The 24,012-nt window shown below is 37.7% G+C and overlaps 1 protein-coding gene across 6 annotated transcripts in view; it reads right to left on the reverse strand.

Annotated features, from left to right (window-relative positions):
- BUB1B (BUB1 mitotic checkpoint serine/threonine kinase B) overlaps positions 1-24,012 on the reverse strand; it is a 50,802-nt gene that overhangs the window by 17,468 nt on the left and 9,322 nt on the right. For 2 of the 6 annotated variants that reach the window (XM_084973272.1, XM_021097818.2), the window contains 10 exons: positions 20,093-20,289; positions 13,997-14,163; positions 11,821-12,035; positions 11,557-11,648; positions 9,893-10,122; positions 4,718-4,830; positions 3,690-3,805; positions 3,085-3,134; positions 1,345-1,405; positions 1,120-1,225 (listed from right to left, as the gene is read on the reverse strand). In XM_084973272.1, coding sequence (XP_084829398.1) covers positions 1,120-1,225; positions 1,345-1,405; positions 3,085-3,134; positions 3,690-3,805; positions 4,718-4,830; positions 9,893-10,122; positions 11,557-11,648; positions 11,821-12,035; positions 13,997-14,163; positions 20,093-20,289 — 1,347 coding nt within the window. The remainder of the gene's footprint in view (positions 1-1,119; positions 1,226-1,344; positions 1,406-3,084; positions 3,135-3,689; positions 3,806-4,717; positions 4,831-9,892; positions 10,123-11,556; positions 11,649-11,820; positions 12,036-13,996; positions 14,164-20,092; positions 20,290-24,012) is intronic. The other 4 variants (XM_084973275.1, XM_021097820.2, XR_014813263.1 and 1 more) reach the window with 3 other exon arrangements.

The raw sequence follows: 24,012 nt of genomic DNA on the forward strand, positions 1-24,012 counted from the left end.
TACACCCTCAGCATATGGAAGTTTCCAGGCTAGGGGTCTAATTGGAGCTGTAGCTGCTGGCCTATGCCACAGCCACAGCCACTCAAGATCTGAGCTGTGTCTGCGCCCTACACCACAGCTCATGGCTACATGAGATCCTTTACCCATTGAGTGAGGCCAAGGATCAAACCTGATACTAATTGGGTTCGTAACCTACTGTGTCACAATGGGAACTCCTCATGTCAAGTTTTTGGTGTAAAGACATATTTTTTATTATTATTATTTTTTTGTCTTTTTTGGGCCGCACCTGTGGCATATGGAGGTTCCCAGGCTAGGGGTCTAATTGGAGCTGTAGCCACCGGCCTACGCCACAGCCACAGCAACACCAGATCCAAGCCACATCTGCAACCTACACCACAGCTTATGGCAACACCAGATCCTTAACCCACTGAGCAAGGCAGGGATCAAACCCAAAACCTCATGGTTCCTAGTCAGATTCGTTAACCACTGAGCCACGACAGGAACTCCTGTGAAGACATGTCTTAAATTCTTTTGGATATATACCTAGGAGGGAATTGCTAGATCATATGGCAATGCTATCTTCAACATTTTTGAGGAGTTGCCAAATTGTTTTCCAAAATTGTGCACCATTTTACATTCTCATCAGCAATGTATGAGGGTTCTAGTTACTTCACATCCTCACCAACAGTTGTTATTTTCTGTCTTTATTATAGCCAACCTAGTGCATGTGTGCAGTATCTTAGAGTGGTTTTTGTTTGTTTTGCCTTTTTTAGGACTGTACCTGTGGCATATGGAAATTTCCAATCTAGGGGTCGAATTGGAGCTGTATAGGCCTACACCACAGCTCACGGCAATGCCTGATGCTTAACCCACTGAGTGAGGCCAGGGATCGAACCCACATCCCCATGGATCCCAGTCAGGTTCATTAACTGCTGAGCCACGAGGAGAACTCCTCTTGGAGTGGTTTTGATTTGCATTCTCTGATAACAAAAGTGTTGAGAGTCTTTCCATGTGCTTATTTCAAGCCAGCAATTTTCATTTTAATCCTAAACTTTCGTGAGAATCGAATGAAATAATCCTCTAGTCCATTTATATTAATTTAGGGATATTGGTCCTTACACAAACATCTGGAGATACATCCTCATTCGAGGTGATGCTTTCTAAAGTTTTGAGAATTGCAAGGGGTCTTCGTTGGGCTAAAACTCGTGGTGGATCTGCAGAAGGACTGGAAAAGACATATTCCATTTAGCAATTTTTCTCTTAACATAGATTATCAGTAACCCCCTATTTCATCCTCATTTATAATAATAGAAAACTTAAGTGTTAAAACAAACAACTTCAAACCTGATAGTCTTTTTTTCTGAAAGAAGAAATTCATCAAAAATGGAGAAAGGTACACTGGAACCTATAGAAAGAGAGACTAGCTTTATATTCTAGAGAGTAAATGCCCTACTCTTCTTCAAGACAACTAGTCCAATAAACATTCTGTTTGAAGCAGAAAGATAATCTGTCTTTTACAATAAACAATTTCAAACACACAAAAGTAGAGATCATTTAATAATAATTATCTAAACATGGATGATTTTGTTTCTTTATTCCCCACCCCACCACAACTACCCAAACCTAACTCAACCCTGGATTATTTTGAAGTAAAAACAAAACACTACATCAATGTATCTGTACATATGCCAGTACATATTTCTTAAAGAGAGCCTCTTTATTTATTTAGTTAGTTTTTGTCTTTTGAGGGCTGCACCCACGGCATATGGAGGTTCTCAGGCTAGGGGTCTAATCCGAGCTACAGTGGCCAGCCTAGGCCACAGCAACAGGGGATCTGAGGTGCATCTGCGACCTACACCACAGCACACGGAAACACCAGATCCTTAACATACTGAGCCAGGCCAGGGATTGAACCGGCAACCTCTTGGTCCTAGTCGGATCCGTTAACCACTGAGCCACGACGGGAACTCTGACAGCATCTTTTTAAAAGGCATAATCTTAAGACATGATACCTATAGAATCAACAATTTCTGAGTATTAAATACCCAGTCACAAGTTTCACATTTTACAGAAACTTTTCAGAAAGTGTGAATTAGAAATGCGAAGTAGATTCATACCCTGTGACTAGCTGAAATGCCTCTTAAATTGCTTTTATTCTACAGGGTTTTTGTTAGCAATATTTTTTTTTTTAAAAACTGGGTTGTTTGCCCATAAATGCTGGAATTTTTGCCATTATATTCTCTTGTTTCACATGTTCTTTCATGCTTTGCATTTCCTATACATTTTTTTTTTTTGGTCTTTTAGGGCTGCACCCATGGCATATGGAGGTTCCCAGGCTAGGGATCAAATCAGAGCTGTAGCCACTGGCCTATACCACAGCCATAGCAATGCCAGATCTGAGCCATGTCTGTGACCTATACTACAGCTCACAGCAACACCAGATCTTTAACTCACTGAGCCGAGGCCAGTGATTGAACCCACATCCTCATGGATACTAGTCAGATTTGTTTCTGCTGAGCAACGACAGGTACTCCTTTATTTATTTTGTCATTTCCTATAAAATGATGTTTAGAATTAGAGGTTTAATCAGATTCTACTAATTTTTTTTCTAATACTTATAGAAAGATATTCATGTTTCTATGACTTTTAACATGTTTCTGAAAATAAACAGATGTGACTCTAAAGTAGCTTTAGTTTTAAGCTTTTCCCCCCTACTTTCTTCCAAAAAACCACTTTTCAGTCTTGGCTACTGGGGATACTGATAATGCTTAGCATCGAGTATCCTAGCTAAAGTGGAAAATTATTTTGTAGTTAGTATAAATTCAAATTTACATTTACTTAAATATCTACTTACAAACATTTTAAAGCAATGAGTTATTTTACAAAAATATGCTTTCAAATGTCTATCCTATCTTGAATTATATGCTTATAACTGAATTCAATGATTCAAAGATAGCAATACCTTAGTTTCCCTCTCTGCCTTCTTTCAACTCCTTTTAACATAATCAAGCAAAGTATTTACACTTGTTACATAATGCATTTGTTACCAGCAAATTCTTCATGAGATTGCCAAATACAACTCACTTTGAGAACAAGGTTGTTCTTGCCAAATGTTTTCTGCAAGTGAAGTTTCCCTGTGAAGAAACTTGTTTTAAAACATGTGCTTAGTACTCACAGAAAGAATTGTTTAATTTTTAAAAGTCCAAGAGGCTCTTTTTAATCAGAATCTTCTTCATTCTAAGATAAAAAAAAATTCTAGTACCACCAATTCAAGTTTTTTAAGACCAAACCTTCAGTTATTAAAATTACTATAGAAATATGTTTGATTGTAGATGTTAAGTTACATTAACAATATAAGCAGATTACAAAATGGTAAAATTTCATTTTGATAAAAACAAAACCTAAGCAACACCTAAGGAGAGATATACCAATGTTAATAGTAGTCACCTCTTGGTGGTAGACTGTATGATATTGTCATTTAAAAAATTATTTATATTTGATTTTTTAAATAAGAAATGTATTTTTTAATGGAAAAAAGCCAGTACCCAGACCTCCCACATCAGCATCAAAGCTTATAAAAATCATGTCTTAATACCATAAAAGTCAGAGACTTTAAGTCACTGGAGAGTCAAAGGTTTGTTCTAAATGCCCCCCTATAAGCATCTTTCCTTCCACCAGTGTGGTCCTACCTGGCACAAGCATTTACTGGGTAAGCAGAATTAGATAGAGACAGTGCTGGTATTTCCTGAGACTCTGAAGCAATTCGCAATTCAGCTGTCTCCTTTGTAGACATCTTCTCTTCTTGCTATTGCATTAAAGAAACAAAATCAGTGTGTCTCTCCTATCTAGAAAATGCTACCTATTTTCAAGTTTTAACCCCAAAATCAACTTTACTATATTCTTCCTCTAGACATCCACCAACCATATAAAATGTTTGTACCATAAAAGTTCTTTCCAATAATTTATGTTCCTAGTATAAACTGGTATTGTTGTAGTCAACTGAGGAGTGGCAAGCATATACATACGGAATTTCTTCGGTTAATCCCATTTTAATGGAACATGACTAGAATAAAAAGCTAATGTCAGAAGTAATAGAACAGTGGTTCAGAGTATAATTAAGTCAAAGCATCACTTATATGCCACAAGTTCCATTTATTATCATTTTTTATTTTTTACTAAAGTATAGTTGATTTACAATGTTGTGCCAATCACTGCTGTAACGCAAATTCTATTTAAAGTCATCTGTTAAGGAGTTCCCGTCGTGGCGCAGTGGTTAACGAATCCGATTAGGAACCATGAGGTTACGGGTTCAGTCCCTGGCCTTGCTCAGTGGGTTGAGGATCTGGCGTTGCCGTGAGCTGTGGTGTAGGTTGCAGACGCGGCTCAGATCCCGCGTTGCTGTGGCTCTGGCGTAGGCCAGTGGCTATAGCTCCAATTCGACCCCTAGCCTGGGAACCTCCATATGCCGCGGGAGCGGCCCAAAGAAATAGCAAAAAGACAAAAAAAAAAAAAACACCAAAAAAAAAAATAAATAAATAAAATAAAATAAAGTCATCTGTTAAATTACTTTCCTGCTCAACTTGGCTGCTACTAACAGCTAAGAAACTACCAGAAACTCACAATGGGTACTGGTAGGGCTTTTACCTTCTATATTTTTGTATTGTTTAAATCTATCTCAATAAACATTAGTTTCATATGTTGAAAAAAGAGAAATAACCTGATCACTTGCTCTTTCTTGCTGAGTAGTTTGGATTTCTTTTAGCTTTTTCTCCATCTCTTCAATCTGTTTCTGCATTTCTGCTCTCTTCTTTGCACTGGTCAGTAGCTCAGCTAGAAATAGTAAAGTTGGCTGAGGCATTACTCTGCATAGCAATTTATTCTGTCAAAAGCTGTCTTTGAGGCTCATGTCTTCAACATTTACGTTAATATTACAGATGAAAATGATACAAATGGAGCAAAGTCTTCAACTTGAGGTCCAGGTCTCTATTCTTATATTTATTCAGTCAATAAAAAATAGAATATTATATGCCAAGCACAACTCTGAGGATTTAGGTTTTAGTGGTACATAATACAAAAAGTCCTTGGTCATGCAATGCCAACATTCAATTTGGAGGGGACAAACAAAGAAATTAACAAAAAAAAATCATTGTTAAAAATAAAATAAAATAGGTGATGTAAGAAAGTGTGACTGCGTAGGGGGATAGAGTTCGGGGGCTACTTAAGACCAGTGATGAGGGAAGATCAGCTAAGAAAAAGCTACATTATAAAGCTGAAAGCTGGATGACAAAGGGCCAGTCATATAAAGATCTAGGGAAAGATTCTAAGCCAAAGGACTAGGTGGTACAAAGGCCCTAATGCAGGAACAAGATCACTGTGTTCAAGGATCCAAAAGAAGGCCAACATGGTTGTAGCATAGTAAGAGGGAAGAAAGTAAAAGATGAGGTTGGACACGTAGGGATGGGCCAGATCATGTAGGAGTAAAGAGTTTATACTGCATTCTAGGACAACGAAAAAACACTGGAGAATTTTAAGTAAAGGAGAGACATGATCTGACTATTTAAAAAAATAATCTGAACAAAATGGACTGTGTAGGGCCAGAATGAGGGTAGAAAGTCTAATTGCAGTAGTCCAGCCAAAAGACTATGGTTTAGATTAAGGAAATAATGGGAATGGTAATAAATTCAAGATTTACAACATTAAAAAAAAAAACATTTTTATATGGCTGCACCTGTGGCACATGCATGTTCCCAGGTCAGGGACTGATTCTGAGCCACAGCTTCGACCCATGCTACAGCTTCAGCAACGCTGGATCCTTTACCTACGGTGCTTGGCTGGGATAGAACCTGCACCTCCACAGTGACCTGAGCCACTGCAGTCGGATTTCTAACCCACTGTGCCACAGGAGGAGCTCCCAAGATTTACAACATTTCTGGGTGGTAAAGTTGATAGGCTTATTCATTAGATGCGGGGGGGATACTAAGGATAGAGGCATCAAAGATGACTTCTGGACTTTACTTGGCTTGAACTAACTGGGTGTATGGTGATGTCTTTTATTGAGATGGGGAAACCTGAGGTACACTTGCATATTGGGATACGGTTTGTGACAAAAATCAGTAACTGTTTCAGCAACGTTGTGTTTAAATGGTCTATTGGGATAGCAAGTAGATGCAGGCAACTAAACATGAATCTGGAGTTCAGGTGAAATGTCAGGGATGGGGTTATCAATTTGATAGTCCATGGCTTGAAAACAGTATTTATTCTATTACCTGAAGAAAGTTGTAGAAAGAAAAGGTAATTGGGATATTCTGGGATATTCCAGGATATTCTCCTGGGCCTCAGGAAAAGCTCCTGAATAAGAACAATAGTAAAGGAAACTGAGAGGGAATACATATCTAGGAAGAAGCCAAGAAAATCATTTCATAAAGTAGTATTTCATCAACTGTGCCAAAAGAAGCATAGAGGTCAATAAAGATGAGGACCGAGAAAGAGCCATTGGGTTTAGCAAAAAGGAGGTTTCTGGTCACTGTGATCACTGGAATTAGAAGGGATGCTGGAGGAAATCAATAGGCAATAAAAAGATTACAAGTCCCCCAAAATTGTGTTGTGAAAGAGAGGATAAAAAAGTGGTAGCAGCTCCAGAAGAATGAGGATAATGGAGGTGTTCCCGTCTTGGCGCAGTGGAAATGAATCTGACTAGGAACCATGAGGTTGAGGGTTCCATCCCTGGCCTTGCTAGGTGAGTTAAGGATCCGGCATTGCCATGAGCTGTGGTATAGGTCGCAGATGCGGCTCAGATCTGGTGTTGCTGTGGTGTAGGCCAGTAGGGGTCTAGCTCCGATTAGACCCCTAGGCTGGGAACCTCTGTATACTGCCAGTGTGGCCCTAAGAAGACAAAAAACAAAACAAAACAAAACAAAAGAAAGAGGATAATGGAGTTTGAGTTTTGTTTTGTTTTGTTTTTCTTCAAGAATGGAGACAGTATATTTGGATAAATTAGTGAGAATGCTTAGTAAAAAGGGAAAATGCTGAAGAAGGAAGGAAAAAGGACTACTCCTTTGACAGGAAGAGATAACTATTAATTTCAAGAGAAAGAATGTTAGTGTATAGGTACAGACTGCAGATATAGTAGATTTGGTGAAAGAAAATGGAGTTACCATTATATTCCTTCCATTCTTTTTAGGGCCACAGCCGTGGAATATGGAAATTCCCAGGATAGGGCTAGAATCAAAGCTCCAGCTGCTGGCCTATGCCACAGCCATGCCCTGTCTGAGCTGAATCTGTGACCTAGGCCACAGCTTGTGGCAATGCTGGATCCTTTAACCCACTGAGCAAGGCCAGGGATCGAACCTGCAACCTCAGGGATACTAATTGGATTCCTTACCCACTAAACCACAAGGGAACTCCCCTTTACATTTTCTTAATGAAGTTAGAAATAAGATCATAAGTGAGAAGGGACCGGTATGTAGAAGATTTTAAAATATGAGAGAAAATTGTTTAGCAGAAAGAAGAAATTGACCTACCAAGATACTAGTAGAACCGTTAAGTACTGGTAAATGCTCATTTGAGATCTGTAGTCAAAGAATTTTAAATGAGACCAATATATACTACTGCATTTTTCTCCAGCTACATTTAAACTACTTGGATCCAAGTACAGAGTGTGATAGGTGGATTTAACCAGGGTTGAGGTTTTGCCAGGTGAATACAGTATAGTGGATGGTGTGGGGTTAAAAAGTAAGGTATGAGCCAGGTGCTTAGTCAGTTAATGAATGTTAGAGAGTGTTGAGAAAGTCTAAGGAGGCTTGAGAGATAGCAAAAAAACATCGGAAGACATAAATCCAAAAGAAACTTTTTGAAGGAGGAAGGGGAAAATGGTTAGGAAGTAGCAATGGGCAGAAAGAATAACCATCTTGTCTTTGGGCCCTGCTTGTGGGCTTCCTCACTTCTCATATCCTTGCCTGAGAGTGAGTAGTTAGCAGTAATCTTTGAAGCTAGTTTTCAATATAACAAAAAAACACTTTCTTATAGGCATGAGGATTTATAAGAGTACAAGCTAGATTCAGAGACAAGAGTACAAACTAGATTCAGAGGATATTTTAATACTCAAATGAGTATTAAAATATCCTCAGAGGTCAATACTTCTTTTTAACCACTCGAATCCCAACTAACCCTAGCTCAGGTCCTTCTCTGGCTAGTTGAGAGTAAAAGGTACTATTTTACTTTTATATACCTTGTTTAGCTAGAGCCTTCCCTTTACGGAACAGTAGTTTTAATCTGAGTACCCAGTTCCTTTCCCAGCTCCAATTTAGCTATACTGCTCGCCTACTTCTTGGCTGGGGTGATTTCCAGTTTTAAAAAGCTTTACTTAACTAGCTCCTTGCTTTTTTAACATTCCCTGTCTACTACTGGACACACAGATTCCATTTTTCAATATATTATTTGAGCCCAGAGCACTTCTGTCAATCTTGGCACTAGCTGATGTAAGAATAAGGCAATTCTAGGAGTTCCTGTTATGGCTCAGTGGTAATGAACCCAGCTAGTATCCATGACCCTGACCTCACTGAGTGGGTTAAGGACCCCGCGTTGCTGTGAGCTGTGGTGTAGGTTGCAGATGCAGCTTGGACCTGGGCATTGCTGTGGTTATGGTGTAGGCCTATGACTACAGCTCTAATTTGACTCCTAGTCTGGTGGCTTTAGCTCTAATTCAACCTCCATATGCCACAGGTGTGGCCCTAAAAAAAGACACACACACACAGGCAATTCCAAACTTACTAGAAGTCTGCTTTACAGACATTTGCTTCTAGTTTGTCACATCTGGAACTCTGAAATGATTTTTTTCTCAAATCAATTATAAGTGATGGTTAAGTTTCCCACCTAGTCCTACGGATGTCATATTCTGCTAAGTGAGCTGAGCTGCAATAGGTGGTTACCTTGGATGCTTATGTTTAAAAAAGACAAATAGGAGTTCCTATTGTGGCTCAGCAGGGTAAGGACCAGATGTAGCATTGGTGAGGATGTGGATTCAATCTCTGGCCTTGCTCAGTGGGTTAAGGATCTGGCACTGCTGCAAGCTGCAGTGTAGGTCACAGATGCAGCTCAGATCCAATACTGCCACGGCTGTGGCCTGTAGCTGCAGCTCGGATTTGACCTGTAGCCCGGGAACTTTCACATACCACAGGTGCAGCTGTAAAAAGAAAAAAAAAAAAAGTAAAAAAGACAAAATTATTTCTTCTTTCTTGGTATAGATCTTAATCAAAATGCCTAATCTCTATGTCCTTTTCTGTACTCGCCCTCATTTTCTAATGCCTTAAGCTCCAAATGCTATACTTCCCTACTTTCAGCCCATTCTGCTCTACCTCTTGCCCCAGCACTTCTAGGCTTTAGAATCAGTACTACTTCCCCCAAATTCCCAGTTTTTCAATTTATAATGAAGCTTCCCTTAACTTCCCTTCCCTTAACTATTAAAGAAGATAATGTCTTTAATAAACAGCACAAATAAAAATCATCTAAATGACTATATTAAACAAGCCCTGGGAGAAATTTCAGGCAAAGTATCAAAAGTGAAATATCTATAAAATATTAGGAAAAGCACTTAATGGAGAGGCATGACATATACATGTACACATTTCAAGGATTATAGCTGTCTGCCTATTGCAGGGAAATATGACTTGTTTATGCAGTTCAGAGCTTCTTCTCCTTTACTTTTGAATGTAAACTTGCTCAGTATTGGAAAGAAGCAATCCAAATTCAGCTTACATAGAGAAACACAGAAACCTTAGAAGCATTGTACATAAAGGTACATACAATTGGGTGATTTTCCTCAGACTCAATGTATCAACTCAACCTTCCTACAACTAAATTATATTTACAAACTGAACTAGATCAATTCACATACCTTCCCTTTGCTCTTTTAATTTCTTCCTGAACACTTCAGCCCGGATCTCTTCAAAAGAGAACTCTCCCACTCCTGCATAAATCTTCTCCTTACAATACATTATCTTCTCCTTCTTCTCTTCGGACTCTTGCTGATGGTTTTGAACTCTTTGCAGGAGATCTGCTTCTTCCTTTCCAGGCTTTCTTGTGCTTAGAATGTGGTTTATACTGGGTTCAATTTTACATGGTGTCCTAAAAAAGGAAGATATTTATTACTCACCATACAGATCATATGAGTTATTTCTTACATGTTTTGACAAAATACAGCAACAATATTAATAGTGAGGCTATATGTGACTGATTTCAAAAAACAAAACAAAAATAAGGGAGCTCCCATTGTGGCTCATTGGGTTAAGAACCCAATTGGTGTCCACGAGGATGCAGGTTCAATCCCTGGCTTTGCTCAGTGGGTTAAGGATTTGGTGTTGCCTCGAGTGGTGGTATAGGTTACAGATACAGCTTGGATCTGGCATCGTTATGGTTGTGGCGTAGGCTGGCAGCTGCAGCTCTGTTTTGACTCCTAGCCTGGGAACTTCCACATGCCACAGATGTGGCCCTAAAAAGCAAAAAAGATTGAGAAAAGAGGTCAAAAATAATTTTCACGGTCCACTGACAATTATGTTCTGAGTGCTAGTATGAAGAGGAAGGAAATTAGCTGTTAGGGCTATCAAATAGTTTTTATTATTTATAGATAAAAATAAGTCTTAATATCATGTCTTAATCAAACTCAGTGTCTGAAACAAATTAGCCTATGCAATATAGCCCATATCCCACTGTTTAGCACCAAAAAGAGAGTTAGGAATATACCATCTAGGGAATGGATAATGTGAAATTCAAGCTTCTCAGCTGAGAGGGAAAAGTCAGAGTGGTAATACAGATTTAAAAGAATGAAACATAAAGTACCTCAATCAGGACAGGGCAAATGTTCGCAATCCAGCTATTAATCAGAATCACTTATCTATCTTTTATTTTCTTATATACCCTCTTACAACAAAAGATACTTGATCCTCACCTCAGAAACACTCCATCAGAACTTTTAAATGGTCCAAACATCTACATGCTTAAAAGCCTTTTTCAACTTGTTTAACTGATAAAGGACTCTATGAAAAACCCACACAAACATTATATCTAGTATGTAGTGAGGGGTTTTAGATTAGTTATGAGGAAAGCCTTGCAATGGGATACAGAATACAACCTAGTATTAGAACTCCACAATGTTACTTACTAGACTAAATCTTAGACTTACTGATTATCTAATCATCACTTATACTTTTTCTTATAAATAGAAATGCTGAAGGTTAGGAAGAAAAGGAAAAAGAAATCCAGAAAGATTAAAGCAGGTTAAGAGGAAAAACTGCAAAAATTTCCAATTACTGTCAATAATAAAGGTGGAACATCTTACCTAAATCACAGTGACTATCTTTGACATCAATGTACATGTAAATCTATTAAGTTTATTCCTTAATAAGAATATCAGCAAATGGTCTAACACACTAAAATATACATACAAAGGAAACAAAACTTTGGTTACTTTCATCCGCAGAAAAAAAAATGCCTTTGGGAACTAGGATAAGCGCCCCTGCCCACTCTTAATAATTCCTTAAAATATCTGGAAACCAAACTCACATAACTGGTTGTTGTGCAGTCTCTTCCACATATGGAGTAAAACTGGGAAGCATAGAGGGTACAGCTGTCATAGAAGCTGTATTGCCCCGAGGCTGGCGATGAAGAAGAAAACCAAAATTATCATAGTTTTACATTCTGACACAACATATGCAGACTGTGCCTGATTATTCAAGAGGAAATAAATGAGATGCTAAAAGTACTCCTCCACTCCAACTCTGAAGTCTTTGTTACGTTGGCAAATACACTGGATCTAAGAGTCCTTACCCTATACTCCAAAGGCCTGCCTGTGTTCCAAGGGCCAGCTTGCAGCTCATTCTCTTTGGCTCTGGGTATAGGAGGTGCGATCCATGGCTGGACTGTAGGCTTAGATGCCTCTGCTCTAGAAGCCTCCTCAGCATTTTCATCAAAAATAGTAATTCTAGAATTACTTTGCATCTGTTGAGGAACTGGATTTTGGAGTCCTCTGTTCTGGTTTGGAGCTAAAGGAAAAAATATTAAAATTTCATGAAAAATCTTTTAATGCCCAATGAGGTATACCTAATTCTTTCCCAAATAAAGATTATTGCTACTACCATAGACTCAAAAGAGATTTTTAAAAAATAATACGTAAAAAAACCCCTTAATAGACCATTCTGGTTTTGATACTTATACCGTCCCCTTCTTTACCCTCAACTGGAATCTTTTACTCATAGATATCCAAAAAACAAATTCTACATCTTCCTTCAGTCATCATTCTAACATCACCTAATTTTATCAGAGACTAACCTGATATTAACCTTCACTTTTCAGTTTAAAATTTTCTCCTGGAGTTCCCAATGTGGCTCAGCAGTAACAAACCCAGCTAGTATCCATGAGAACATGGGTTAGATCCCTGGCCTGGATCAGTGGGTTAAGGATCCAGTGTTGCCATGAGCTGTGGTGTAGGTCACAAATGTGGCTCAGATCCACATTGCTGTGGCTATAGCATGGGCTGGCAGCTACAGCTCTAGTTCAACCCCTAGTCTGGGAACTTCCATATGCCACAGATGTGGCCCTAAAAAGACAGCAATAATAATAAAAAATTTTTCCTGATAGAAATTAGCTAAAATGTACTGAATCTAGAAAAAACAAATTACCCTATTTATTACTGGTATTCTCTTTAATGGGGCTGCTTCTTAGAATCAAGCTTCATCACAATCTGGATGAAATATTTTTTAGGACTATACTCACTCCCTAATTCTTGATTTGCAAGGAACATTTTGAACATTAAAAACTGATACCAGGAAAGGGATAAGAGAGTTTTAAACATATGGTCTACATGTCTATCTGCTATAAATCTGGTTAATAAAAGCATACTGCTCTCTTTAGCTTCCACTCAATTTTGCTGTGAACCTAAAATTTCCCTAAAAATTAGTATTTTTTTTTTTTTTTTTTGTCTTTTTGTTGTTGTTGTTGTTGCTGTTGCTATTTCTTGGGCCGCTCCCGCGGCATATGGAGGTTCCCAGGCTAGGGGTTGAATCAGAGCTGTAGCCACCGGCCTATGCCAGAGCCACAGCAACACGGGATCCAAGCCGAGTCTGCAACCTACACCACAGCTCACGGCAACGCCGGATCGTTAACCCACTGAGCAAGGCCGGGGACCGAACCCGCAACCTCATGGTTCCTAGTCGGATTCGTTAACCACTGCGCCACGACGGGAACTCCAAAATTAGTATATTTTTAAAAAAGCTTACTGCTCAGAGTTCCCATCGTGGCTCAGTGGTTAACGAATCTGACTAGGAACCATGAGTTTGAGGGTTTGATCCCTGGCCTTGCTCAGTGGGTTGGGGATCTGGTGTTGCCGTGAGCTGTGGTGTAGGTTGCAGACTCGGCTCAGATCCCACGTTGCTGTGGCTCTGGCGTAGGCTGGTGGCTACAGCTCCGATTCGACCCCTAGTCTGGGAACATCCATATGCTGTGGGAGAGGCCCAAGAAATGGCAAAAAAGAGACAAAAATAAATAAATAAATAAAAAGCTTACTGCTGATCATCTTTAGGTATACAAAGAGAGCCCAGTTTCTGCCCCCCCAAATGCTGAACACCAAGATAACACATTCTTTGAGATTTTGGTACGTCTAAGCTTTACTTTAATACCACCTGCATACTGCATATCTTCTTTCAACTAACAAATCAAATTCAGAAACTCTAGATACTTCCTACATACTAGGTTTTTCCTTTCCTTTTCTTTTTCCATTATAAGGGTCCCAGAATAGGCTTTTTTTTTTTTTTTTTAAATTAAGACACAAAATGCTGGCATGTTTTAGCTTTACTGCACACTATTTAGTTCTCCTTAGACTTCTTTTTTGCTACCTAATACGCAGAACACTAGGACAATGTCCAGATATATATTTATACATGATCTCCTTACATGATTTGCCCACCACCCAAGACTAAGTGCTTTCCATAATACTTAACAAACTTACCCTTGAGAGCACCTCCTACACGGCTGATTGGAACTCTTGCTGTCTTTTTCCCTTTGCTTTTTAGTTCGGCCAATGTGCTTCGTTGAGGTACAGAAGATCCAAAAGCTTCGTCCTCCTCTTTTTCAAGTGCCAATAGTGTTTGCCGAGACACACGAGCTTGGAAATGTCTAAAGAGTATGGACAATTAACACTTGATGAAATGAACACTACCCATCAGGTTCAAATTTTCTAATTTGTTAACCAAAAAAGGGAGAAGAGTGGGATAGGGGAAGAAATACATAGAAATAGCCAATGAAAGTGTTTATTCTCTCAGGAATAAAGAAAGCCACCTTGAAATCAGAGACGGTTTTGGCTAGAATGATTTAGCCTCCCCCCTCAACATATGTCCAAATTTGACCAATTAAAAATATTCTGAAGAGCATTGGTCAGTTGATCTCAGAATTAAATCACAGTGAGTGAGATTAAGATTACAGAATTTATTAAGATCAGAGTTTCTCATTAGCTTTTTATTATAAAACCTTTTAAACTCACAAAATAGTTGAAAGAGTAAAAAAGCACACTTACACCCTTTTCCTAAATCTATTTTATTACTATATGCCTCTATTTCTCTCTCTCTCCAGAGACTCCAACCACCACCACCCTGCCCTCGTCATGCCACCATTTTTCCTGAATCAGTTGAAATGAAGTTGCATACAACATGACATTTTACTTTAGCAAAACCAACATAAGTTTGAAGACTAAACTTCCTGTGTGGCTGCCAAAGTTTTAAGTGTTAACAAAAGGGTAAAAAAAAACTGAATAAACTGCAAATGCTGGCCAAGATGGAATAAACCCACAGTAGCCTCTCTCTCTTCACTGATTAGAATTAAAAATTCTAGACAAAATTTTAACAAGCAACTGAGGTCTCTGAAAAGCAAACAAAAGCAAGTGGACTGTGGAGAGGAATCAAACTTGAAGAAACAACCCACGCAGGGCTGTTTCCTGTTTTGTTTTTCTTTCCTTCTTCTCTTTTCCTCATGGTTTTGAATTGTTAATTGGTGGTGTGGAAAGCTAAAACTCCCAGAGAAAACCCATCTTTCTGGCCAGAGGACTGGGAAAAGGGGACTCTGAGGGCCAATGAATATGGAGAAATATTGGAGAGGATGAGCTGAAAAAGAAGACCTCCTAACTCTGTACTGGCACAAAGCCCGGGACTCACCCTTGAGCTATACATATACAAGACAGACCCAAAGCAGCACAGAAAAGGCTTTTGAGAACTGAACTATGATACAAACCACTGCTTAAGTCCTAGACTACCCTGGAGCAACAGACATATGGGATAGACTCAAAGGTCTTGAAAATTGAACTGGAACCACTGGAACCACTGGAACCACTACCCATATAAGATGAAAAAGAATTATGATAGCTGATGTCTGGTTGCCTAATAAGACAAAGATATCAACTTCTCCAGAGATCATCAACCAAGAGGACCCAGAGTCTAATAATACCAGGATAAATGTCCAGGATATAACCCAAAATTACCTGACACACAGAGTAAGGAAAATGTGATCAATTCTCAAAGGAAAAAAAAAAAAAAATCAACAAACAGACCCAGGTGTTAGACTTTTCAGAGATTTTAAAGCAGCTACTATTATGATGCATCATAAGAAAAAAGCAAAAATGTTTGAAATGAATGGAAAGACAGAAGTTCTCAGCAGATACAAAAACTATAAAAAAGAATCCAATGGAATTTTCAAATCTGAAAAACACAGTATCTGAAATAAAAAATTTACTGAATATATTCCATATCAGAATGGAGATGGCTGAGAAAAGAATACATGAACCTGAAGACAAATCAATAAAAATTGGTTACCATAAAGAATAGAAGGAACAAAGGTTAAAAAAATTTTTTTAAATTATCGGAGTTTCGGGGACCTGTGTGACTGTATCAAAAAGGCTAACATATGTGTAACTGAAATCCCAAGATAAAACGTATAGAAAAATAACGGCTGAAAACTTTTCAAATTTTATAAAAAGACATGCATCTACAAATTCAAAAAGCCCTGCAAACCCCAAATGAACATAAAGGTAATCACACCTAAACACAAACTGCTGAAAAGCAATGTTAAAGAAAAAAAATTTTGACAATCAACACATTACAAAAAAAAAAAGGGGGATGAGGAGTTCCAGTTGTGGCGCAGTGGTTAACGAATCTGACTAGGAACCAGGAGGTTGCGGGGTTGCGGGTTCAATCCTTGCCCTTGCTCAGTGGGTTAAGGATCTGGCGTTGCCATGAGCTATGGTGTAGGTTGCAGACGCAGCTCGGATTCCACGTTGCTGTGGCTCTGGTGTAGGCTGGTGGCTACAGCTTTGATTCGACCCCTAGCCTGGGAACCTCCATATGCTGAAGGAGCGGCCCAAGAAATAGCAACAACAACTACAACAACAACAACAACAACAAAAAGTAGGGAAGATAAAGAAGCTATATGTTTATAAAGCTTCTATATTTTACTTGAAGTGGTAAAATATTAACTCTAAGTAGACAGTAGGTATATGTACTATATACCTTAGGCAACCACTAAGAAACTGTCAAAACATCAATAAAATAAAATACTAAAAAAAGTTCAGGAGTTCCCGTCGTGGCGCAGTGGTTAACGAATCCGACTAGGAACCATGAGGTTGCGGGTTCGGTCCCTGGCCTTGCTCAGTGGGTTAACGATCCGGCGTTGCCGTGAGCTGTGGTGTAGGTTGCAGACGCGGCTCGGATCCCGCGTGGCTGTGGCTCTGGCGTAGGCCGGTGGCTACAGCTCCGATTCAACCCCTAGCCTGGGAACCTCCATATGCCGCGGGAGCGGCCCAAGAAATAGCAACAACAACAAAAAGACAAAAGACAAAAGACAAAAAAAAAAAAAAAAAAAAAAAAAAGTTCAAATAATCCAAAAGAAGATAGGAAACAGGCAACAGAGGAACAAAGGACAGAGAACAAACTTAAAAAAAAAAAGAGTAATAGATCTAAGTCCCACATAACTGATAATTCCATTAAAATGTTCTAAATATACCGTATAAAAGATATTATGAGAATTGAGAAAAACACAATTCCTAAATCAGCAAGGATACAGAAGACAAGAATAGACTACCAATCAACTTGATCAAATGACATTTATAGAACATTTCATTCCAAAACAGAAAACACATTTTTCAACTATACATAAAACATTCACCGTAAGAGACCATATACTGGGCCAGAAAATGAACCTTAATAAAATCAAGAGTTAAAACCATACAAATTATGTTTTCTGACCATAAAGAAATTAAACTAGAAATCAGTAACAGGAAGATATCTGAAAAATTTCCAAATGTTTCCTAATTAAATAATACACTTCTTTATAACCATGGATCAAAAGGAAAACATAAGGAAAATTAGAAAACATTTTGAATGGAATGAAAATGAAGTATTGCATCAAAATTTGTGGGATACACCTAAAGCAATGCTTGGATGGAGGGTTTTTTTTTTTGTTTTTTTTTGTTTTTTTTTTTGTCTTTTTGCCTTTTCTAGGGCCACACCCGCGGAATATGGAGGTTCCCAGGCTAGGGGTCTAATCAGAGCTGTTGCCGCCGGCCTACACCAGAGCCTCAGCAATGCCAGATCTGAGCCGTGTCTGCGACCTACACCACAGCTCACAGCAACGCTGGATCCTTAACCCACTGAGCGAGGCCAGGTATTGAACCCTCAACCTCATGGTTCCTAGTTGGATTTGTTTCCACTGCGCCATGACGTGAACTCCTGGAATTTTTTTACTTTTAAAAAAAATTTATTTATTTCTGTCCTTTTAGGGCCACACCCATGGCATATGCAAGATCCCAGGCTAGGGGTCTAATCAGAGCTACAGCTGCCGGCCTACACTACAGCCTACACCAATGCCAGATCTGAGCCATGTCTGCCACCTATACCACAGTTCACGGCAACACTGGATCCTTAACCCACTGAGCGAGGCCAGGGATTGAACCCACATCCTCTTGGATACTAGTTGGGTTCGTTTCCACTGAGCCATGACAGGAACTCTAGAATTTTTCTATTAGAAAAGAAAGTTCTAGAAATCAGTGCTCACCTTAAATTAGAAAAAGGGCAAGTTGGAGTTCCCCTTGTGGTGCAGCGGAAATGAATCCGACCAGGAACCATGAGGTTGTGTGTTTGATCCCTGGCCTTGCTCAGTGGGTTGAGGATCTGAGCTGTAGTGTGGGTTGCAGACATTGCTCAGATCTGGCATTGCCGCTGCTCTGGCACAGGCCGGCAGCTACAGCTCCAATTAGACCCCTGGCCTAGGAACCTCCATATGTTGTGCGTGCGGCCCTAAAAGGACAAAAAACAAAAAACAAAGAAAAGAAAGAGAAAAAAAAAAATCTATGAAACTAAAACCTAGTTCTCTAAAAAGGTGAATAGAAATTCTACCCAAATGACAGAGAAAAAAGATCAATACCAGGATTACTAATATCCAAAATGAAAGATAGGAAGTCACTATGTAAACTACAGACATTTAAAGGATAACAAAGGAATACGATGAACAACTCTATGCCCATAAACTCACCACTTAGATGAAATGGACCCATTCCTTGAAAGACAAAAACTACCAAGGCCCACTCAAAGAAATAAAAGCTCTAAATAAGTGGAGAAATATACCCTGTACCTTTACAATACTAGTGAAAATCCCAAAAAGCTGATTCTAGAATTTATACAGAAAGTCAAAGGAACTAGAAGAGTTAAAAAGAACATAATTAGTGGACTCAATATTACTTGATTTCCACACCTGCAGAGTAACAGAAATAAACCTACACAAATATGATCACCTGATTTTTGTCAAAGATGCAAAGGTAATTCAATGGAGGGTCTTATTCAACAAGTGGCACAAGAATAAACAGAGGCGTCTATGCAAAAAAAAAAAAAAAAAAAAAAAAAAAAGCACCTTGATACCTTCTACAAAAGCTAATTCAAAATGGATCAGATTCAAATGTAAAAAGTAAAACTATAAAATTTCAGGATAAAAACGTAAAAGAAAAATCTTTGTTTCCTTCAGCTATGTAGAATTCTCTAATATACTAAAAGCATGATCCATACAAGAAATAACTGGTAAGTTAAACTTCTTTAAAATTAAAGTTTGGGGAGTTCCCGTCGTGGTGCAGTGGTTAACGACTCCGACTAGGAACCATGAGGTTGCGGGTTCGGTCCCTGCCCTTGCTCAGTGGGTTAACAATCCGGCGTTGCCGTGAGCTGTGGTGTAGGTTGCAGAAGCAGCTCGGATCCCGTGTTGCTGTGGCTTTGGCGTAGGCCAGTGGCTACAGGTCTGATTCGACCCCTAGCCTGGGAACCTCCATATGCCGCAGGAGCGGCCCAAAGAAATAGCAAAAAGACAAAAAAAAAAAAAAAAAAACAAAAAACAAAAAACAAAAAAAAATTAAATTAAAAAGTTTGTTCTATAAAAGACACTCCCAGATCTAAGCTGGGAGAAAAGATTCTCAAATCACTTATCTGACAAAAGACTTGTATTCAGACTATATAAAGAACTCTTACAACTCAAATGCATTATGCTAAATGAAAAAGCAGCCAGACTCAAAAGACTATATACTGTATGACTCAATGTATATGACATTATGGAAAAGGCAAAACTATAGGACTAAAAAAAGATCAGTGGTTGCTAGGGGTTGTGACTGTGATTAGGTGTTGACTACAAAGGGACAGCATTAAGGAATGTTACAGTAATGAAACTATTCTATATCTTGATTATGGCAACGGTTACATGTCTTTATTCAGTTGTGAAAACTTAGAGACCTGTACACCAAAAAGCAGATTTTACTGCATGTTAAAATATTAAAATATTTAAATATTTTAACATATGGCAAAATCCATGTATATAGAAAATAATTAAACATTTGCCTATTTGAATATGAAATAGGCAAATATGTAAACATTTATTAGTAACTCATCAATATTTAAATAAAAATTTGATTATAACTAAGTTAATTTATCAATTCATGGAGAGTACTTTATTCAGACGTAAAACAACTGTTTATAGCTATTAGTTTTAAAGAGTGAAGACAACAAGTTCAAGAGAAGCAGTTTACCGGTGCTGGGACTGCAGTCTTTCCATTGGTTCAGCTTTCTGTTGAATTCCTTCCTGAAATATCATATCTGCTTTCTTAAAGTTTTCTCGAGCTTCATATTCTTCAGCCCATGAGATATAGAACTGAGCAAGTGAAATGCCAATTCCTTGGTTATGTAAATAACTGTACATATCCAAAGGTTCGTTGCATAAATGTCCCTGTAACAATTCAAAGCATTAGCAGTTAACCAAGTTCTCTTCATTTATTGTCTATTATGTGCCAAATAATCATTGGAGATACTATATGTAGCTTCTGCATTGAAAAAAATGTATCTATTATAATACAGCATTATCAGGAATACATTGGGAGGACCTAAAAAGTAGATGAAAGTAAGAGATTAATTTGTAAGAAAAAGAGATGAGGAGGAAAGATTTCAAGAAGTATGACATTTGAGTCAGGCCCTTAAGGAGAAATAGACTTATATAAGGTAGAGAATGGGAAAGGAAGGGCATTCTAGACAGAGAAAATAGCATAAGCAAAGACACAGAAGACTAAAAGTATATAGGGGTGTAGGCAAGATAAGGAGTTTGGAAAAAAAGGTCTGACCAGTCTTGAATGTCAAGTTAATCCATTTAAAATTTACTTGATGGCCAATGTGATATGTGTTGGGGTAGGAGAGCTATAAGCAAAGAAATGACATGGTCAAATCTATATTTTGGAAGGAACCTTATAAAACCAGATACAATGCAGATAATTCCAGGAGCAAGAAGGGGTATGGCAGGGGGAATCACTAAAAATGCCATGCCATTAACAGTATTTTGATACTTTAATATTTTCTTTAGTCTTTTTTTTTCTTTTAAGGAAAAAAAGGAGCATATACCATTTAACACCAGATAAAAGGGTTTTTGTCTATTATGTGCCAAATAATCATTGGAGATACTATATGTACCATTTTTTTGTTCCATTTAACAGTGCATCATTCATTATTCCATATTGCTACTTACTCTTCACTATTATTTTCAAATAAATGAACAATGCTCCATCTAGCAGATCTTCCATCATTTATTTAACTATTTCCCTATTTTTTGACAAACCACTTCCAATTTTGCCCAACTATAAATAATTGTACAATATATATCTTTAAGCATACCACCTTTTACATTATACCCTCAAGATAAGTTCCTACGAGTAGAACTATGTTAAAAAGTAAATTACTTTCTAAGAGGGTTGTATACATTTAAAATGCTAGTAATTCCCAAGTATAATTTCTCAGATAATACTTTTTAAAGTCTACTTTCATAGTAGTATTTCAGTGTTCTAATTAAGAGTTCTTTTACTACTACAGAGGGTAACTTTTTTTCTGTTCATTTACTACGCATTTTCTCTCCTATCTATCTGTTCCCGATTGTCTATCTTCAGTTAAGTCCTCCTTGTATACTTTACCATACAACTCACAATTTTCCCTCCTTCCCTTTTGTTATACTTACAATTAATTGCTTACCATCTATGTTCCCCAATAAAGCAAGTCCTACAAAGGCAGAAAACTTGCTAGCAACTATATTTCTGTCCCTAGCCAGGGTCTGATAGAAAATGGTTGAATAAATGAAATGCCCCACTTATATATTTACAAAAACAATCAGTACTTTATTGAATTTTTTCTGCTTATCCAAATTAGTCATGTCTTCCCATATGTGATGCTATTTCAAGCATAGTTATATTTCTGACTGTGCTACCAGTGTAAGACCCAGTCCTTGACAGCTATTACTACATAAATAAAGCTTAAAATTGACTGTACTTCATTAACGGCTCTCTGAATAGCTCTGGTTCAGCATGGGACAGCCAATATAGATCAGGTTATTCCAAAGTGCTAAATGATATCATTTAATAAATAATATAAATAGAAGGACAAGATGGTTAGATGAATAGATTCAAAAGCTAAACATATTTTTTGGCAACCCTTAAAAAGCCAAACTAAAACAATTTTACACTTTTAACTAAAAATATTGGATATTTTCTAAGAACAAATTTTTCCTTAGCTAGATTGTAGATTTATCCCTTACAAAAATAACACTAAGTGGAGAAATCTTTCTGCAAAGCAGAAGAGTAGTGTGAGGAACCCATTTGTTATTCCTCTTGACTAAGAAAAAGACAGCAAAAAAATTTAATATGCACCTTGTTATCCAGGTAAAAGTTCAGATTACTGCTTATTACTCTAGAGCTGATCACTTGAATTTGAGGGTTATCTAGACCAGCACTTCTTAGATTACCTGTGGTGAAGGGGATAATTTTGGAGGTGTGTGGGTGTTTAAAAGTTTCTATTCCATTATTGACTGATATTTTTAAAATATACAATAAAAATAGAAGTTACCAGAAAAATGATCGTGCATTTAAATGTGGCAATGCCAAATTGTTAACAAAATTTCTAAGTGCTTTCTTCTCAATTTTTGTACTTATTTTGAACAGTTTACAGACCATTCTCTCGGTAGCACTAGTCTAGACTATGCTTTTTACTTTATAATAATCCTTGCTCTTCAATAACAAACACCAGATTAACACAAGAGAACAGAGAAAGTATTCCAATTGTTACTTTTAAGAGCTCCAACTAAATATAATAATAGAATCCTGAGATTAAAAATAACTTTAGTGATTTATCTAGTTCGACTTTTTTATAAATCACATAGAAGAATATTATGCGGGATAGAATAAAGAACAAAATCCATTAGCAAACCACCGGGAACCATAAACTCTATACTAACAAATCCATTAAGCATTCTTTGTATGCCATCCTTTGTTATCAATTCCTGTAACTATTATCCCTAGAGTAATTTCTCCAATTTGTCAATAAGGATGCCAAGATACGTCAAGTATCCTGCAGAAGTCAAGATAGTTATATCTTCAAGATTCACCTAACTTCCTATATTAGTAACAATTTCAAGTTTAAGATAAGTCCTCCTCAAGAGATATATTTTAACCAGAAAACTTTTTTTTTTTTGTATTTTCTAGGGCCACACCCGCGACATATGGAGGTTCCCAGGCTAGGGGTCTAATCAGAGCTGTAGCCACCGGCCTACACCAGAGCCACAGCAACGAGGGATCCGAGCTGCATCTGCAAGCTACACCACAGCTCATGTCAATGCCGGATCCTTAACCCACTGAGCCAGGCCAGGGATCAAACCCGCAACCTTACGGTTCCTAGTCAGATTTGTCAACCACTGAGCCACGATGGGAACTCCTTTAACCAGAAATCTTATTAATTTCCAGTGTATTTTATCATATTACAATGAGTGTTATAAATATTCTATTATCCAGAATTATGTAATTACCAATTTTTAACAAATTTATTTTAAAATTTTTATTTTTACATACTTATTTTTTTATCCAACATCTAATCCTATCACCTAAAATTCTAAATATTTATCACTTCCTTTTTTCTAATCTCTTTTAGGATAAATGCAATGACATTAATGTCAAAGAAACCCTAGTCATCATTTTTACGAAGATGTTTTCATAAAAAAATCCTGAGTGTTCTTACAAGAATTACATGTCAAAAAGACAGTATCAAGTGGTCAGGTTAATATACTAGGTGAAAGAAACCTCAGGACAGATGAGAAAGTGATACCGGAATCACCTACAAAAGATGTTCCCCCCAAAATTCTACTACTGCCATGTGTTGGCTCCTATACATCCTTCCCTAATACAGCTGCATGGACCAACGATGTTTAAAAATCAACAAATATGGAGTCTGGGGTTAAGAGATGCAAACTATGGCATTTGGAGTGGATAAGCAATGAGATCCTGCTATACAGCACAGGAAACCATGATGGAGAGTAATGTGAGAAAAATAATGTATATATATGTGTGAATGGGTCACTTTGCTTTATAGTGACAGAACACTATAAACCTACTATAATGGAAAAAATAAAAATCACTAAATAAATAAA

Source organism: Sus scrofa, chromosome 1 (genome assembly GCF_054392235.1).
Source record: "Sus scrofa isolate SSC_HxYL_T2T_F1_AM1 chromosome 1, Sscrofa_HxYL_maternal_Yorkshire_Landrace_v2.0, whole genome shotgun sequence".
In the NCBI taxonomy this organism is placed as follows: Eukaryota; Metazoa; Chordata; class Mammalia; order Artiodactyla; family Suidae; genus Sus; species Sus scrofa.